Source organism: Mytilus galloprovincialis, chromosome 6 (assembly GCF_965363235.1).
Source record: "Mytilus galloprovincialis chromosome 6, xbMytGall1.hap1.1, whole genome shotgun sequence".
NCBI classification, from domain to species: Eukaryota; Metazoa; Mollusca; class Bivalvia; order Mytilida; family Mytilidae; genus Mytilus; species Mytilus galloprovincialis.
In genome coordinates, this window is record NC_134843.1 from 95,533,788 (window position 1) to 95,554,792 (window position 21,005).

The 21,005-nt window shown below is 31.7% G+C and overlaps 1 protein-coding gene across 6 annotated transcripts in view; it reads right to left on the reverse strand.

The window, feature by feature from the left end:
• Positions 1-20,645, reverse strand: part of LOC143080805 (phospholipid transfer protein C2CD2L-like) — a 40,063-nt gene extending 19,418 nt beyond the window's left edge. For 2 of the 6 annotated variants that reach the window (XM_076256855.1, XM_076256860.1), the window contains exons 1-6: positions 20,095-20,644; positions 16,180-16,275; positions 12,797-12,916; positions 11,079-11,183; positions 1,677-1,886; positions 1,130-1,226 (exon numbers count right to left, since the gene is read on the reverse strand). In XM_076256855.1, the coding sequence (XP_076112970.1) occupies positions 1,130-1,226; positions 1,677-1,886; positions 11,079-11,183; positions 12,797-12,916; positions 16,180-16,275; positions 20,095-20,487 (1,021 nt within the window). In that variant the 5' untranslated portion in view covers positions 20,488-20,644. Of the gene's footprint in view, positions 1-1,129; positions 1,227-1,676; positions 1,887-2,087; positions 2,115-2,315; positions 2,343-11,078; positions 11,184-12,796; positions 12,917-16,179; positions 16,276-20,094 lie in introns of all 6 variants that reach the window. The other 4 variants (XM_076256857.1, XM_076256856.1, XM_076256858.1 and 1 more) reach the window with 4 other exon arrangements.
• Between the last annotated feature and the right edge of the window lie 360 nt (positions 20,646-21,005).

Here is a 21,005-nt window from a genome sequence, read left to right on the forward strand (position 1 = left end):
AAATAATGCAAAAATTTCATAATTAAAAGTATTACAAATTTGAAAACAATTCCAAAATATATTTAAAAAAAAATGATATACCCAGCTCTTTATGCACACGTTTTATTATTTTCAAAAATCTCTATCTATGTCAAGGCTTTTGATTATATGTTGAAAGTCATATCTTAACAAATATAACATCTACATGAAACAAATAAGGCCATAATATTCAAAGTAGTGATAAAATAAGATAAATAATTGATAAAAATCCATATTTCACAATTCCCAAGGTATTTACTGTTTAATCTCATTTAAAGTAGCTGCCATAAAGACTTGTATATTGTTGATACAACCCATTCAACTGAGCAAACTTTGTTTTAAAATGGATCTAGAAAATCCTATTGATTTCAATGTACAATTCATATCATATTGATCCACAGGTTTTTACATATAAATTTGAATCTTACTTTTTTATATACTGGTTTTTAGTCAATAATAATATATGATATCTGTTAAGCAGATCTAGATAAATCTACGTTAATTGATTTTATATTAATATTTACAATGCCATGTAATTCAATTGGAGATCCTGCATTCATCATACTTTACCTTGAAATAAGGTTAAATTGACGAAAGACCCTCACGGGTCCTTAATTATTGAAAACTATCATTTTGCATTAACTGTAATAGCATGATATAATAAAAAAGAATTAGCAAAAGTTAATAAAAACCTGATACCTGATAACGGAATGAATGGAATAAAACCGTCAAATTACTGACTTGTACAGGAATTTTCCAAAGAATTAGTGGGTTATGAAGATACTTACTTTCTTTTCTAGCAGACTTCACCATGATTTTCAGTGATGTTTTAGTATTGTTGGTGTATGAGGGAAGATTTATATTCACCTTATGTTTCTACTTGCAAAAAAGGGGAAAAGGGGTGAAGGGTTAATAAATTTCATGTGAAAATTAGTTTACAGTAACATCAACGTGCCTGTTGTACTCTGGATATATTCTAGGGTACCTGCATGATGTCAGTTGCTGCCTATAAACTATAGCCAGTGCTGGCCAGCAATAAGTCACCTTATTAAAACATTCCCTTTCTTTCATATATATACTTGAAAAAGTAGTCTATCAATCTTATACAAACCTTTTGATCCAAGTCCACTAGCTTTGATAATTTTAACCAGTAACCTTTTATCACCGGACATGGATCGCTGCACTCGCTGTTGTGGTGGAGCATGGAACTATAATATAAACAAGAGTAAACATGACAAAAACTAAATAAAGGTCAGGTTATTTCCATACAAGCTGCAGCATAATGGCTAGTTGATTATTTATTTGATATCTGTCTTACCAAGTTATTATTGATTAATGAGTTGGGTGTTTTCAACTTCAACTTCAATTAGGTTACTTAGTAACGTCCACAAGCAGACATCACACTAAGGATGTTTAATGCACTAAAATTGAACTCATAGTTAACTGTGCACAGTTTGTAAAGTAACAGAAGTCAATTTTCATTTTTTTTAGGTTGTGATTTTACTGCAAAATGTTCCCTTCATGAAGATTGAATATTCATGATCATTTAAATGCATTCTAAAGAGTAAAATGCCACATCTCATGCCAAAACTGCAAACAAAACCCAGTCAAAAGTAATTCAATATATGGTATATCATCATAGCTGGTTAAAAACTTACAGCACTGTGTTGTTCCTTGGCTTCCATTGATTCAAACACAGGTTCTGCAGCATGGAGTGGGCTGGAGGGTTGGGATGAGGTGTCTGGGCGGGGGAGATTCTGAGTAGAACCTGTCAACCACTTAGTAATGTTGATGTCAGTGTTGGCAAGACAAATGGCGTTACGTACAACTTCTTCTACGACCTCAATATCAACCAGGTCTGATGGATCCTGTAAAAATAAAAAGACAAATGGCGTTACGTACAACTTCTTCTACGACCTCAATATCAACCAGGTCTGATGGATCCTGTAAAAATAAAAAGACAAATGGCGTTACGTACAACTTCTTCTACGACCTCAATATCAACCAGGTCTGATGGATCCTGTAAAAATAACAAGACAAATAGCGTTACGTACAACTTCTTCTACGACCTCAATATCAACCAAGTCTGATGGATCCTGTAAAAATAACAAGACAAATGGCGTTACGTACAACTTCTTCTACAACCTCAATATCAACCAGGTCTGATGGATCCTGTAAAAATAACAAGACAAATAGCGTTACGTACAACTTCTTCTACAACCTCAATATCAACCAGGTCTGATGGATCCTGTAAAAATAACAAGACAAATAGCGTTACGTACAACTTCTTCTACGACCTCAATATCAACCAAGTCTGATGGATCCTGTAAAAATAAAAAGAACAACAATGAACAATAAGCAACGACTAGCATAGATACTTGTAGGATACTTGCTGTACTTTATGGACCAGCTGAAGGACGCCTCCAGGTGTGGGAGTTTCTTGCTACATTGAAGACCCATTGGTGGCCTTCGGCTGTTGTCTGCTCTATGGTCCAGTTGTTGTCGCTTTGACAAATTCCCCATTTCCTTTCTCAGTTTTATTGTAACTGTTAAACATATTCCTTTGCAAATTACTTCCCTAGATCTTGAATGATATACAATGTAATTACATGTAGTTAAGTACATTTTGTATTTGACCAAGGTCTATATGGTCAGGATTTGAGACTCACTCCCATTTCTATAATAAAGACTACATTTTGCTCACTATCTTTATAAAATGTGATAGGTAGGAATAAAGGAAGTTTATGAGACAGCAAACAACCAAAAACAAAAGATCACATCTTCTAAAGAAAGAACTTTTCGCAAGAAAGCAGGTGTTAATCAAGTTGAAAAAACAATGGAAATTGCTTTTTTAAATTCGAAATTTACTAAGATATTGAAGGAATATTTAAGTGTTTAATATTGTGCACTAGTCTGAATACTATATGAAAGGTATACCCTTTCAACATACACACATAAATGTAAGAAACTTGAAGATATCATGCAGTTATAACATGATATTGACATATTCATGGAATTTCCCTTTTAATCATCATTTGTTTTTTTAGTTTTGCTTTTGAGATGCAGATAAGATAGTTAGAAAAACATAAAACTCATCATTTTGTTAGCAAACTGCCAGAATGCCTTTATAAACATCATCTTTATCATTAGTCAGTAACCTTGATTTATCATTTTCTTATACACCAATATATAACAGTATAAACGTTGGGAGTATGTGTACTTCACACAATGTAACATCAAACACTAAAATCTTATTATTCAGGCTGCTCTGTATATGTCTGTATATAATAAACATAGGAGTCTCTCTGTTCTTCAACTCATTAATAGAAAACAGTACAACTAATTTATTATCAGCAAGGAAGTTCAAAATGACACCCTTTTTAGCAAGTCTAATACGTAAGCAGAATCTTGAAACAAAAAAGGAAAGATACTTGTTTAGTCATTAAATTGATGTTATAACTATTAGGCTTTCTTACAAATGTAAACTTTAAGAGTTCTTGCTTAATAGTGCCATGGCATGTGCAGATACTATCGTCTTTTCAATGTAAACTTATTAAGAGTTGTTAGCAGATTCATGACATGTGGAGATACTGTGGATTCACTTATTTTCGTGGGTACCAATTTTCGTGGATTAAGGAAAACTTATTTATTCGTTGATTTTTAATTTCGTGGTTTTCGCCAAAGATTGCATACAAGCCAATAGGAAATCTGGCATTCGTTGAACATTTAATTTTGTGGTTCACCTTTACCCACGAAGTCCACGAAAATTGGTATCCAACGAATAATAATGAATCCACAGTACCATGAGCAGGACTTCTTGTGAGCTCTAATTCATGTTTCAATCAGATAAAATAGAGTCATTTAATTCAGTTTTGATCCTGTTTGAAACAGTTTTTACAATTAACTTTTTTTTTAAATCTGCAAAAATCAGCAAGTATCTGTAACGGTTGAGTGAGGTGACCAAAAGAGCATACAAACTACAGCATGCCATTGAACCTGCAGAAACTTAGTCAATAAATGGCACAATTCTATCTATAAATAGACCTTAATTTAGATATTCCTTTACCAGCATTATTCCCTTGATTCTAACAGTATGATAAAATTTAAAGTAAATATTTCATTATGTTACTTTTCAATTATATTGGTAGAACAATAAACTATAAAAATATTCCACAAGGGCATCTAATTCATTTATAACTCATGGTTTTAAAACGTTTACTGGCTAGTATCACTGGTCAACTATGAATTACTTTAGAATTTCTCACTAACAGCTATTCAAGAGAGAATGGGAAATGTATTGGATACAATTAATCTGTCATTACCAACAGCTACCGTTTACTGTAGGGTCTGACCTGGCAAAAACCAAAAGCAATACAAATGTATATAGATAGCAGGCAACACTTTAATGGTACTTTGTTTGATTGAGTATAAAACACCACTAAACAATTGATATATTTCTTTCATCTTGCTGTACAATTACTTCATATTACAAATTTAATGTATTGTTTTATAGTTTATATATCAAAAGTAAAAGCCATCATAAAATCACTTTTATAACCCTTGATTTAGTACAATATGTTTAGTGATTTAAATATCTTCTTGTGAACAGGATAAACACTGTGCAAGAATAACTCATCCTCCCATCAAACAGAAACAGAATGCTGGTACTTCTCCAATAACCGTTTTATGTGGTATTCAGACGTATTCTATCCATGTTGCAGTATAAATGTTTCAGATGCATCATCCAACCTTGATCAGATGAGTGGTACAGACTTCTGTCAGAAATTTTCATCTGCTTTAACCTTTCTGTCTATTTATTCTAGATACTGCCAGGCATTATCAATTTTATAGCTTAGAAATGTTCAGGTAGAATAAATATTAATTTGTTTAACAAAAGTCCTTGAGCAATCCTCATAAAATTGAGCATAATGCCAGAAATATGAATAGCCAATATCATCAGACATGCATCTGGACTATATACTGACCAATCAGACATATATCTGGACAATTAATGACCATTCAGACAATTACTGACCAATCAGACAATAACTGACCAATTATTAATTCATTGACCAAGCAGACACAGCCTAAACAATATCACAACCAGAAATGTCTGCATATTTATTAATTATCTTCTATTTAGCCTAGGCTCAACTTCCAAGATGATTATTTCAACATTCTGAAAACATTTGCTTTCAATTTCAATATTTGTAAAAATATCACTATGTATAAAAAGACATGAAAAAATAAATATCAATGAGACAGCAACCCATATCACAAAACAAAACTGACACCAGAAGTAAATACAAGGTCTTCTACCATCAATAAACTACTGCCTATACCATACTGCACACGCTTAATCATCTAGATCGAGTCTTTTACAGAAGCCATTCATTTTCAACAGACAAGATCTGACTTCAATACTTGAAATTCTCTGAAGGCCAACACATCAAGTATAGCAAAAGATAATTGAAACTAAAGTGGTATACCTGATCCGAATAATATACCTTCAGAGGACTAACCAAAGATTACCATCACAACCAAATTCTTGAATGAAAAAAAAAAACTTCCTTCTGTCTATTGAGATGCAAGGTAGTAGTACTCGGCCGTTTTGTAAAAATGGATAGCACACAGGAAAAGTGCCACACATGTTTTACACATGTCATTGCGAGCCTGTTATTATGAACAGTGAATACAATGAGTTATTAATCAGACAAGAAGAATATGCTTTACATATGTTATTTTTCCATGCATAAAACATATATTTTACTCTTATTCCAGTGCACTGCAAGGCCATCATTTTTTTCCTGGTTTCCTTAAAAATCCTGAGGACATATGGTTTACAGCACCCAAAATAACTTCACAATAAATCATGATCACCAAGAGTGACAGTGAAAATCAGTGACCAGCATTCAAATTTACACCAAGGTGATGTTAATTGACATCATGCGCTTTTCAATAACATATATCTAAACCACTGAATCACTCAAAGACACCCCCCCCCCCCCACCCTTAAAGTACTGAAAACTATCATTCTGTATTGACAATAATATTTCAATGTAAGTTAGATACACCCATTCCAGTAACACCCTCAAGGTGTATCTAGAGTTAACATTGTCTGTTATCATCACCCACTGATTAAATAACCCTTAATATGACAGTAGCTTCTGTATTAGATTATAATGCCACATTGTGTGCGATATTTGTCAACAGTCATCAGGAGGAGACAACTACCAGGAAATAAAGTGAGAAAATGATTACTTTATTTATAGTCAGGTGTGTTATCCATCAATCTACAAAGTCTCATTAGTTTCCTACTGAAATTTGTCTATCACAATGTCTGAGTAATTATAGTGGAATTAAAATCAAGGAGTTTATCATCAACTCTTCATCAAATATTTATCCTGTTTACTGATTTCTATAGCTGTCGGCCTAGGCATAAACTGAGACTCATTGAGTGTAAACACAGCTAGCTGCCAAATAACTGAAAAAGGATTTATTTTGTTGGAAATTTGATGCCAAAATATTACCCAATATCACACATAAACAATTGCTATTTCTGTAAATTTGTTGGGAGCAATTTAAAACATACAACCTGAGGAAAAACATTTACCAAATGTTTTTCTTTACAGCTAAAAGCTCTAATATGAACCACAAGTCTGTTTAAAATCAGTGTGTGCTATGCCTTTTTCAACAATAATAACATAAATAAAGACGACTTATTTTCAGTTGGAAACAAACTATTTTTTACACTCCCTTCTGAAATATATCTCATTTTTCCCAAAGCAGTTTATAAAATCAGACTATACTTGAAATGCAGACTTTCAAGAAAAAATTCACTTCAAATGCAGATAAAAGAATATTGCCAAAAAATTAAATTCAGTCAGCTATAAAAGAGTTCAAAAGATATTTCTGTTCTTTTACTTTTATTATTGGGCTTTTTTGGAAGGGGTCCTGTTTCTGTTGGTGAGAGGGATATGCACTGATGGATACCGGTACATGTTTGTTTTCTTTAAAGGTGAGTTCTGACAACATGGAACAGATCATATCAATCATTCAGAGCTTGCACTGAACTACCTATATAAACTTTGATGATATTTTCATCTATAATTTTAACTTTGACATTTGAAGGTACAGATGAAGATTGATTATTTGCTACTTAAGACTTCTGGAAGAGTTTTAATGTCATTAATTATATCTCCTGAGAATACTTAATACATGTCTAATAATAAATCGGGTAATTACATGGAATGTATTACCATGGAAACAAAACATATAATATGTTTTATAAAATAATTTTGCAGAGAAAAGAAATGATCATTCACATCTAACTGTCAGCTATCTATACAGATTATATTGAAGGCCAACAGCTAACACAAGATTCTTTGTTCTAATTAAAAAATATGGGAAATATTAGAAACAAAGCAGGAAAGTCTATATAGACTTAATCCAGTCCTTGAATAAATGGCAATGACCTTGAAGGCTAATTAGCTTTCATAACAAGATACAACAGATCTTTTAACTTTCTATAACTGGCAGAACTATGAAGTTTTCTTCAAAATGAAATTGTTAGAATGTAAAGCTTCTTTTTGAAATTTTATAGGGTTGTAAAAGCATTGATTGTTCACAAGTTAGACAATATATTGAACTGTAAATTTACAAAATGTATTACTGTCTCTGTAATCTGAGGGGGTTTGAAGAATTTTCATATATTTATATACTTATAAACATTTATGCCTTAAATTGGACAATCCCCTCCCACCTAAACAGTGGTAGATGCAGGGGTCTCACCCTTTATCCTGGATATGGACCCCTTGTAAATGGTTGGATCCACCCCTGTTATGAATGTTTATCAGCTAAAACATAATATATCAATGGCATCAAAAAGAACAAGTGCCAGCATGAATGCTTCTTGAACAACTCAATTATCCATTTTGTATGTAGAACAGACTTTCAGGTCTTGAATTATCAATGTGGCTTATATGTCAATGAGTGAACAATACAACACAAAGATACACTTCTAGAAGGAAACATTAGTTATACGATAAAATTGTCCTAAATCACAAAGATTTATATTTTCAATTACGGTAGATTTACAAATGTAGTACTGTCAAGTGGACATTATTCTCAATGGTTTATCCTAAGGTAAATGCTCTAAAAATCTTTCATTTCTTAAAGTCATATGAAACAAGTGACTGGTGAAAAATAATGTTTATCTAATTTTTGAACCAATGCATGTATATCATAAACTTATTCTGCTGTGCAAGATTTTATCATTTTTTACCAAATATATTGTATAATCTTCAATTTTTTTTCTCTCTGTCTGTTATGCATGATTTAACAAATATGGCAGCTCATTAAATGCCGTGTTTTGGCTCTGAAGTTTACCGATTGTCACCTTATAGTAAACAATCAACAAAAAAGCATGGATATTGAGCATGTGTTTAACAATTTATACAATCAGATAATAGTTTATTTCAATGGCAGATCCATGCGTATTGCGATCACCGGACTATTACGAGAAGGTTCACGCTAAGGTCACATTGCATACAGAAAATATGTCAGCGAATTGCTTCCTGGAAGCAAGCAATTAAAAAAAAAGTTAACTTCTTCTAAATGTGGACAAATTGAAGAATTTTCTTCAGAAAAAAGTATATGTACATAAGTTCAATAATATAAACTATCCATTTTGTTATAAAAAAACATACGCCTCATTTTTTTAATTTGAGGTTTCATATGACTTTAAATTCGATCATCATCTAAAGGGCAAGAAAAACTCCTGAATATAGAACCTTACAAATAGATCATTTGTAGATAGAGCCCTGGAAACAAATCAGTCTATAGTATTAGGTTTATGTTTGCATGTAAATGTATTCACATCACGTATGACTTATACTCTAAAACAAATATGTGTGAAAACTTATTGTTTGCTGATAAAATGATCAACTCATATGTAAACCAATTCAATAATAATGAACACAAAAGCATGGAAAATTATTAGTAGACAAACGTCTCCAAGCTTTAATTATTATGCTTTAATAATGGGATTTGACAAGTACCAACAAATTCTACAAATAATTGGCTTGGCCTTGTTCCACCAAATGTTTGGCATGATCTAGTGAAAGAAACAACTGTGAAAAGCCATGTGATGTGAGGATTGTAATGAACAATACAGTAGTGTAACACTACTTGGATGAACTGTAATAACATCACACATGTTACACACTCAGGCTTCTAATAACATCACACATGTTACACACTCAGGCTTCAGGTGGGAGAACAGACAGTTGGTGGTTCATTAAAATCAAATCAGTCAATACTCAGTTTTTGTACAGTAAATTGGCAACATCTACACAAAATTATTTTTTCTTTCTAACTTTGGACATCAACCTGAACAGTTAAATATTTTAATTCAAATAACATTAATAAAGGCTGAATGTAAAAATTCAGGTTTTTAAACTTTCCTTTAAAAGGATCAATCAACAATCTATTATATATTTCCTGTTTTGAAGATATTTTTCAGATCCTCAGGTTTTGATTTAATGATAGACTTGCTAACAAATGCTCACACATTAACTTTTGCAAACCATGCACACAGATCAGTATTTCAGGTCCAATGGCAGTCTGAATGAAGTTCTATTAGAATAATTTAGATTAACATTTGTATATCAAATATTAATAATAAAATGTTATATTTATAAAAAATTTATCGAAAAATACATTGAAAATACATTGAAATTTGTTATTGTTTACATTAAATTAAAACTTGCTTTAGAATAAATAAAGTACTGGTACACATTTGTATATGAAATTTTAATAATAACACGTTCTTTTTCAATATCATCAAAAATACATTGAAATTGTTGTTTGTTACATTATACATGATGACTTTTTCCACAGTAAACCTGAGGTTATAAATGTTCAAATACTGTAATTTATTCTAAATATAACTAAATTAGAAATGAGATTTGACTTGCATCTATATCAATCAATAACCCACAGTTTCCCCACCTTGTAGCCCAACCTTAAATCATTTTATATCATTACCTTTGCATTACAGAGAGAAATCTTTAACATATGTTATACTGATTACTGCTATGAGCAATGTCACAATAAAGGTCAGATAGATTTTATTGTAAGAAGCTTACAATGGAAAAGCTAAATTAGGTTTCTGAACATGCCCTCGCATTTCCTTGAAGAATCAGAGTAAATATATATATTTATAGTTGGTGAAAGAATAATAGTTTAAAGTAAGCATAGAACATTGTAGAATGCGTTTAGCAAAGAATTTTGCACTTAAGTTATTACCATGCATTATAGAACATTTGTTTTCAAGCAAAAAGAAACTAATTAAAGCAATAATTTCATCTTGTTCTTACATAATCTTTCAATATCAATGGATAACAAGATGCAGCGCAAGATAATTCACACTGATCTTCCTTGATTTACAATGTTACAGAAAGAAAAGGCAGATTTAGGGGGAGGTGCCTTATATGGAATTACATTTATGGTTTTACATGTCGAAAAACCAAATGTTGAAGATAAATCAATCAAACACTATAATTGTTTTAATTTATTAGGAACAGAAACTGATTTCCCAGGATCTGATTTTAACAGGTTTTGTTTTACACATATGATTACAAGCTAACAGCAATTACAGATGCACCATGTAACACAGATCTGGTGTACACGATAGTGAACGGAATATTTTAGTATTGCATAAGCAATAGGAAAGGCAGACTGAAAATGTGCAAATCAATGTTCTAGATGGTAATCAGTCAACACATTTCCTCTAAAATCAGCTATAATGAAAACTGGTTATACATGTAGTGTTTTTTTGAATACTCAGTCTCACTAGCTATTAGACTCAGCATATTATATATGGTCTATTGTGCAGACCGTGATTCAGACAAGTTTTTGGTTTCTTTATAAGGGGCTCCAATAAATAGATCAGCTGTTTGAACTATTTTGAACACTTATAAGGAAGACTAGTGTGTCTTAAATTGTAAATTTTTAAGCAAAAAATACTTTGACCTTTGAATTAAATGTCCATAACTTACCTGGTATGGATTTACTGGCTTCCCTTGAACTTTGACATCAGGTCGTCCAATAAATGAGATGTTCAGTATCATATCACTTCCAACTTTTGAGCATTTAAAACAGATCTGAAATTTGTATGAATATTTTTTAAAACTATAATAGAATTAACATTTTAATTGGTTCAAAAGGGTAACAGATCTGTATGTATTGTATTATTTTGTTTTGTTATAGCGAAATATTTTTGCATAAACATGAACATGATGAATAAACCTAAAAAAAGTGACTCTTAGATTACTTAAATTTGGCCATTGTACATGTAGTAGTAATCTGCAGTGCAATTAAAAATTTTACATGACAAATGCAAATTAAATAAACTACAATAGCAAACCATTACATTTGCAATAAACAACCAGGTGCTCCGCAGGGCACAGCTTTAAACGACCGCAGAAGTCGAACCCTGAACAGTTGGGGCAAGTATGGACACAACATTCAAGCTTGATACAGCTCTGAATTTGGATTGTGATCAAATTTTTGACATAATGAGTTTCTGACACAAAACAAATGTCAAGTTCTTACAAATCTATTGCGCAATATTGTGCAATTAAAGATTTCTTCTTCAAACTTGTCAAATATTTGGAATTTGAGAAATTTGGAGGGGGAAAAAAATGAAAACTACTACCCCCCCCCCCTTTTTTGCAATTAGTACAAAACCTGACAATTTTTTATACATAATTTTCAAATAGTGTAAGGGAGGTAAATCAGAACATACCCAACATTGTATGTTAAATGTTTTTGAATTACCTCCCTTACACTGCTTTTAATTGTCTTAATTGTCCATAAAAACCTAGTTTTCCCCCTTTTTTGCCCCTAATTGCAAAATAGTTTGAGCTATAACCTCCCAAAGTCAATACTAACCATCCCAACATGGTATGGAAACTTGTGGTATAATTTCAGAGAGATTCATACACTTAAACACAAGTTATTGTTTGAAAACTACAAAAATGCTTATTTGGGCCCCTTTTTGGCCCCTTATTCCAACTACATGTATTGGGACCATCACCCCCAAAATAAATCCCATTAGAGATCCATTCACTAAAACTAAAGTTATTGTCCGGAAACTAAATGCGTCTTCGGACAACGCAGACGTCGACATGATAGCATTATACGATGCAAAAAAAAATTTTGCTGTCGTATAAAAACAACTTTTAATCTGCATACTTGAATATATACTGTTAAAATCGTATGGATTTCTATATATACATTGGTCCCAGATATACTTTAATTAAATGCAATCCAAACAATTTTCAGAGTTTGATATATGCTGTTTCATTGAGTTTCAGCAGTGTCCCCCTGAAGATACAATGTTTAGAGAGGCACAGGGAAATACTGAGTATTATGTATATGTCTATATGCGTGCATAATTGGGAGAAACGGCAAAGGTACACATGTACAATGAGTATTGTTAGAATTTCTGAATCTTAACGATGACTTGCAAATTGTGCTTAGTTTCTAAAACATGTAACAGTGCATGCGTAAACAACACAACCAGAACATTGCCACATTCATTGATTCAATAACTATAAACTTTTCTTTTATAATGTATATATATTTAATTGCAATTTCAAAATAAAATAATTCTTTTTTAAACATTTTCTTTAAGAACTAGACTGCCCTGTAGGCCAAACAAAATTGAAAACCACTTTTTATAAGTTTGTTGGAGAGTTGTCTTCCTACTTACTGTTCCTTTGAGCTTGAGTATATTAGCGGTCAAGTTGGTCAGTTTGACCCCTCCTGATGTTTGTTGGGATGCAAATATAGCAAATGATAAATCTTTGGCGTCAACTTTACTGTGAAATAACTGAAATAGAATAAATATAAAATATCTTAATGACCAGCTGATTTTCTGTATCATCATATCAGGTAAAGATTGAATGTTAAAAAAAAACCATACAGGTTATCAATAAAATGGAAGTTGTAGTTTATTTGTCATTTTTGTATTTCATGATCCAGACATAAAACAAGCCATAAATCTATATGAAATGAGATGGAAGTCATTTTAATATACTTCTGATGGAATATAGGACATTCTAACATTAAATAGAAGATGTGGTGTGATTTCCAATGAGACAACTCTTCACAATAGACCAAATGACACAGAAATTAACAACTATAGGTCACGGTAAGGCCTTCAACAAAGAGAAAAACACATACCTCATAATCAGCTATATAAGCCAAGATATCTCTGAGGGGGTTATTTTGGGACAATGTTGCTCTGACATTAATAGTCAATCTGAATCTTGATTTAATAGATTTTTCCCTGCTTATATGGGGGGGTGTACGTTATACACAATTACATACATGTACAATTTCATTACCTGTCATTTCAAATGAAAATTAATTTAGTCACTAAAAATGATAATAGTTAATAGCTGAAATATTTCCTTTATGAATGAAAATAGTAAATAAAAAGAATATTTACAGGAAATGAAAAATAAACAGTACTGACAATACAACAGACAACCATCACCCTGACTTCCCATAACAATTCATCCAAGGGCATCTGTGCATCACAATTTCATGTGGGTCATGTGGGTCATGATCACTCTTTCTGTGGACTCAAACAAGTCATTATTATACCATTTTAGTTGAAGAAATAACAAGCTACACTATTATCTTTCACAGGTTTTTTTCTCTTCTGTTAATAAAGTTGAGAATAGAAAATGGGAATGTGTCAAATCTACTATGTCATTGAATGTTACAATGGTTACATAATCCAATTAAATTTCTGACTGGATGCAGAAATGTATTTTACTAGAGAATCCTCTAACATTTTCTCTCTGGTTTGTCTTTACAGATGCTATAAGTATCAAGATCTTATGAAAACTAACGATGACAGAACCTGAAACTCAATTAAAAGTCAGCTACTCGTGATTTGAGGAAAACAACTTAAAAACTGCTAAAAAAGTTGATTTTGTGTCTTACATTTCAAAATATATATAGATATTATTTTGAGATACAAGAATTAGAAAAATATCAAGCCTCAGTAATCTTTACAGCTACATGCAACACTTTTTAAGTGGCTGGTTTTTTAAAATTAATTACAAAATCTATTAAGATGTCAAGCTGTCAACATCACCAAAGTCTTCCAAATGAGACTAATCAAACATCAGTACTATATACATCTTCCACAGATAATCAGTATATATATCATTGTAACAGCTTCACTACTTAGAGTGTAATCATGGTAATAGATTGGATGTTTCTCAACAGAACACTTTCTGTTTCCTTCTATTTAATCCTTATATTTTAGAACAATATTCAATTAGACAATGTAAGAATGGCATGGCTACATTTGTTCATTTACACAAATTGACAACAAGGAGATGGATTTGCCTGATAAAATCACACAGTAATGATAGCATGTATCTAACATGTAGTACAAGTCCTCAGAAACTTTGCCTTTATATAAATATTAGATGAGGATCTAGGATTTTTAAAAAGGGGTAGGGGGAATTGGGGAAAAACTATAGGCAATGATAGGAGTGGAACTTGTACATGTACATATATATAGAAATTGAAATGTGTAAAACTTCTTACCCTGAAAACCAATACAAAAATGAATTCAACTATACTTTTTGACATGAATTTTGTAAAATCTTTATTATATGGAGTAACAAGAAACAGACAGACATTTTAAACCAAACACTTAACCTAAGCAGATATCTAGTGCTAATTAAACAATAGAGCTCTCAAGAACAGGAAAATAAGACAAATAGTCAAAATTGCATATTTGCCAGGATTGTTTAATACATCTGTTTCCATGGATATAATTGCTTCTGAATTGTGTTGATCACAAGTATCAGATGAATCAGACTTAATTTCTCAAATAGAGATTTTTGCTTCTCATGATTGTTTTTTTGGTTCACTCTGAGATCTATATATGAATATTAAATAAAATGTCAAAAATCTGAAATCAGCACTTAAAATTATCAGTAATATAGTTCATGAAACTCAGGTGTAAGAGTGATTTTAAAATGCGGCGCAATGTGTTTGTGTTGATGCACCGTCTCTTATTGAAGGATTTATGTGATTTGAACACTCCATACTACTGTCGCCTCAAATTTACCATGGTTACATAATCCAATCAAATTTCTGACTGGTGGCAGAAATGCACACGTACATAGAGAACCCTTCAATATTTTCTCTCTTTTTCTTTACAAATGTAATAAGTATGAAGATATTATAATATCTCAAGTTATACATTTTATAAGAACCACAAGAATTACAAAAGTCAGCAACTTTAAACATGAATTGTTTTAAAACATGGGGAAAAACCTGCCATACATGTTGGTCCTTTCAGATAGTACTGATGTTTAATGTTTCTTCACTTTTGGGTTTGATGAGTCAACCAAAATCCCTTTGAATAATTTCAAAGCTTAAGGTATTCTGGAAGTTCATGCATACTGATGGGATAGTCAACGTATTGCTACAAAACTAGACTCATATATATATGCTACATTGTGTATATATGTAGGTATAACAGTGTATCACCTGCCTCAAGTGATAATTCAAATCTCATCAAGAAAAATGAAAATTTAATTATCAAGATTATCACTTGAGACAGACAATACTCTACTACTAGTATACATAACTAGTATCAAACCATGTGTATGTCAGTTTGGTCAGGTGAAGGGTCATGTTGAAGGAAAAAGAAAACTTGACTCAAAAACATGAAAACTTGCACATACTGCAATATATACATTGTACAATATAAGTTTCATTGGATATATCGCTTGATACCAACTTGAGTTATTTATTTTTAATATATTAATAAACAAGCCTTTGTTGTGTTTATTATTACTATTTAAATTAAATAACCAGAGATGATATGATTGGAAATACATTTACCAAATGAACATTAAAACCATCAGTGAATATAGTGTTTGTATAAATTTACTTTGTAAAAACAAAAGTGCCTCATGAAATGCATGACAGATTTTAATTTCTCTCAAGTCTGAACCATGATGAATTGATTGAGTGCTGCTTTACATCCAGTGGCAAATATTTCATGTATTTCAGAACCATGACAACACATTTATAATTTGTATGAATATAACTTACATATTTGTTATCTGATCCTGCTTCAAATGTAATTTCATTAAATTTTGGCGGGAGGCTTCCGGGCTTTACTCTCTCAAACTTCAACTGTACTGGACCCTGTAATAAAAGTTTTCAATTATTATCATATGATATAATATATTGCACATGTACAATTAATATCAACATGTATGTATCTTTCTTCAGCAGATATTATAACAATTTTAAATATATTATCAATAACCATGATATTGTTAAATTATTTAGTATATATTAAGATTTAAAACTACAAATACATATACTGCAGAGGTTACTTTAAATAACACTCACAAACTGATTTTGTAGGTTTATGTTAATTATATAATGTAAAGAATAGACAACGAAAACAGGGAATGTGCTAAAGAGACAACAGGCAGAAAACATCTTAAAGCAACCATAGGGGCCACACTTAAAAAATGTTTTGGTTTGCCCAAATCCTACCCAAACATCGAGACAGTGGGTAGGTAGGTAGGCATTTTCTTTTCTTGTTTTGGCAAAGAGACATATATTTATTAGTCTTCAAGCCTATCTGAATAAAAAAAAAAAACATCAGGACAATAAATATTTTGAGTAGGTAGGGTTATGGCAAACAAACATATTCTTTATTATGGTCTTAGAATTTAAGGAGCAAGAAAATCCAGCACCCAGAGGTGCTGTGTGCTTTATTCAGCAGACCCTAAACAAATATTTACATAATTTAATATTGAACTTGCAACATGTGCAATTATTAACACTATACATTCAGGATATTACTCTCCCCATTACGCCAGTTCAATTTCACAATCGTAGAAATGGAAGCCATTGCAAGGATGACGCGCTGCCAATTTTGCTCTATTAAACCGATTAATTTATCAACATAGCACTATTACGATCCTTATATATGTCAGTTGTATTTTAAAAAGACAAATGTATCTACTAGCTAATGAACATCAGTCTAATGATCTTGTCTGCATTGATTTAACTTAAAACTATTGTCTGATCAGTTTTCAGGTGGAATTTTCTAAAAATTCTTAAACATTTAAAAAAATTCTAATTAAATATTTAGTGGAAGGGCAGACTAAAACAAATCAGTGGTTGAAGATTATAAACCCTACATGTAGTAGTTATCACACACAAAAAATTATATTTTTTCGAAAAGATATGCATTTTCATCATCCACCTTAAAAGACTGTTGTCAAGAACTAGTAAAAAAAATAGCTATTCGAACACACCTACTCTGTTTTTGTGATTCATTAGATCTATAGGAATTTCACTTGACCCATATATTTCATCATTTTGTACTGTGATTTTTTTTGTTGTTATAAAGTCAACCTGTAGCTTTGTTATATATAAAAAAATGATCGAATCTGAAGCGAAATGATATTTCAAATACTCTTGCTTTGTATGCAGACCTGTATGTTTTAAAGACAAAATATACACCTCGAAAATTACTGAACTCATCAGCTGCTAATAGACTGATATGTTCTCCGTCCATGGTAATATTTTTTTTTTAATCCAAGGTTATGCATTTTTTACATCCAACTTGATAGATACATGTACCCATGTCGTCAACTTGATATCTAATTGTTGTGCTTAACTATGTAATAGATAAATTGAAAACTTATGCAAATGGTGTTTTTGAAATAAAATAAAATAAAGTTATTTCGCGCTTTAAAATTCAAGTGAAGGATTTGATGTCCAGTGTTGTCACGTAAAGAAGATTTGTTATCAGATAAGTACATTCACAGGAAATCTGTTTGATATTTTGTTTAAAAGATATAAAGATTGTTACAGTATTTGATTTGGCTTTCATTAATTGAACACATGCCACCTGAAATGGGTCTTTAATTTTTTTTGTCAGTATCAGTTATCCATATCAACATAAATTTTATATTTAAGATAAATCAATTGTTTTTAATTCCAGGTGTAACTGATGAAACTGTACAATATGAAAATTTTGTCAATTGATAATTCCTATGGTAAAATAATTTACAGAATCATTCTTTTGTTTGAAAGGTAAACCAACAAATAGGGGGAGGGGGTTACAATTATTTGTTAAAACAAAAACATGTTCATAATGTTTATTTTGTTGTTATGTTTTTTTTTATTGAAAATTTGCAAAAGAAAATAAAAACATTTCTGATCCTTAAAATCTGTTATTTTATACAAATTATCAAGAGCAATTGATTCTTTGTGGAAAATTTTATGTTTTTGTAGGTGGAAACTGCTTTTCATTTTATGGATGAACATTTCTGCAAGGGTAGCTTTAAAGAGTTTCATGCAATTCAGCATTTGTTGGTAGTCCTGATACAAAAAGGAAGAGAAGTATACAGGCTCCATAACAAGTAGACAAACTGTTTCAAGATAATTGAAGATTGATTTGACAAGAATGTAAAATGGCCAACCATGGTTTTGAAGACCATGGTTTAATGGAGATGGTTGACCATGGTTGACTCATGAATAACCATGGTTCCAACCATGGTTGACCATGGTTGACTCATCAATAACCATGGTTGACCATGGTTGTAACCACGGTTGACCATGGTTCCTACCATGGTTGACCCACCAATAACCATGGTCATTAAAACCATGGTTAACCATGGTCGGCCAATTAACAATTTTGTCAAACCATGGTCAACCATGGTCATACAACCATGGTTGACCATGGTTAACCATGGTTCTAACCATGGTACAAACTGCACACTGACAGGGGTCAGGGAATTCATGGAATTCAAAAGTTTTGAATCAAACACAACTTTGTATACATTTTAATGTTATGCATGCTGCATTGCATATAAATGCATTTGTACAGGGTGATCTAAAGTTGATCTTAAGATTGTGGCATTGACTGTGTAGACTTATATTCCAACCTAACATGGAATGGCATCACACCATCCGATTGTTGGAAACACTAATACCAGGCAAATTATATCCTTGAACACATTCAAAAGTCTTTGTCATTGTAGTGTCATGTAAAGTTCTAAGATTTATAGGGTCAGGATTATTATATTTCCAATCCAGAAAATAGTACTTTCACAAGTCGGGTTCAATTGTTATATCTTTAACAGGAACTCCCCATGTATGGGTCAGTGCTCATACATGTACCTGTAACTATAATTTGTAAACCCTCAACACAAACCTTTATTTTTTGCTGGAGTATAAGATATGTTTCTGTTTGAATATTATGATATTAATTATATATAATTGAACCTTAAATACTGTACAAATTAGACCATTCATATAGCATGTTCAGACATATCAACCTATATCCACATCACAGTCTCTGTTGGAGAGCAAAAGTACCAAGTTAGTAATATTAATTTAAACTATTCATGAGTCAAAGCCAATTAAATTATTGGGACCTAAATGAAATATAAATTAGCTCCAAGCTAGGAACAGTATATCTTTATATGTTCCTGGTCTAAGGCTAAATTTAAGCAACAGCTTCTTTATTATAAAGTTAGAAAAATGTATAATTAATCACTCACACTGTTGTCTATCAAAAAAACATTAAAAGAAAATATCAATATTAATAATTACATGTATGTAAACTATAATTACTTTGTAATTAATGTCCAGCAATTGCACTTTAATTTTCATTGTTTTGATTTTTTATTTAAAATTACAAATGCAAAAAAAAAAGTTAAAAAAAAAAATCCGAAAATGTTTTTTTTTTATAAATAGCTTCATACTGGGAAGAAAATTTACAAATGTTACAACTAACTGAATATTGCTAACATCTGTGACACCTGGAATTAACATTTTGAAATAAAGGTAATATATTTCCTGTACAAAGAACCTCAGCGCATCAGATACACTTTGTATAATGCATACAGGAAATACGGTAATTAGCTAGAAACATGCAATTGAACTAATATTTGGGGTACACAAAAGGGATTGGATTGTAACACTGAAACTTACCCCTAATTTCACAACTTGCTCGTTCAAAGATTTCACCCATAATTCTATAAATTCCGGCACAGAATCATAATGGAGATAGAACCAATTTAATCCCGAATTTAACCATCTGGTTGATTCAGCACCAGTTTCCACTGCCACTGGTGCCCCACTAACCCCTTCCTTCTTTTCCCAGCGTGCCACACGCGGCTGAAGAGGTCCGAAAAATGTCAAAACGGCATTGACCACTAGAACGACTAAAACTGCCCATCCTATCCACCCAAATAGTAAAACATCCAACAAATTGTCGTCCCAATCTGAAAACAACCACGACGTAACTCTATTGCCTCCTTCCGCCATTTTGTCGAAAGTCTCCCCAAGCCGATACCAAATTAACTTTGCAGTGATATCAACCATCGCTGGCCAATCAGAAGCGGTAGCATGTAAACTGATCTGTTTTACTTTAGGATTTTGACTCCCATATATTGCCAAGCCAACAGTTTCTTCTGTCTTAAATTTATCTTGTGCATCCTCGCGAAAAGGTTATTTTTGTCCAAGGGGATTCCTTGTTTATTTCACTACGTCACATTAACCAATTAAAATATTTTTAACCAGCTATAAATAGATATTGATTATCAACGGAGCACCTGTTTAGGTAATTCAATAACACCAACTCTGATGGTGTGATTATCTCTCGGATCAATAGTCCAATTGGTCTAGTTTGGTTTTTTTTTTTATAGGTTGTTTGAAATATGATTTGAATAAATCTGAGACTACTATATAACTACTGTTATAGTAGTCTCAGAATAAATGGAGCAGTGTAAATTAAGTTCTTTACAGCATGCCAATTTCTTTTTAAATTATTTAATTGCACTGAGACTAACTAAATATGATAATGTGTGAATCTTGCAAAGACTATCAGATGTGTCCATGCA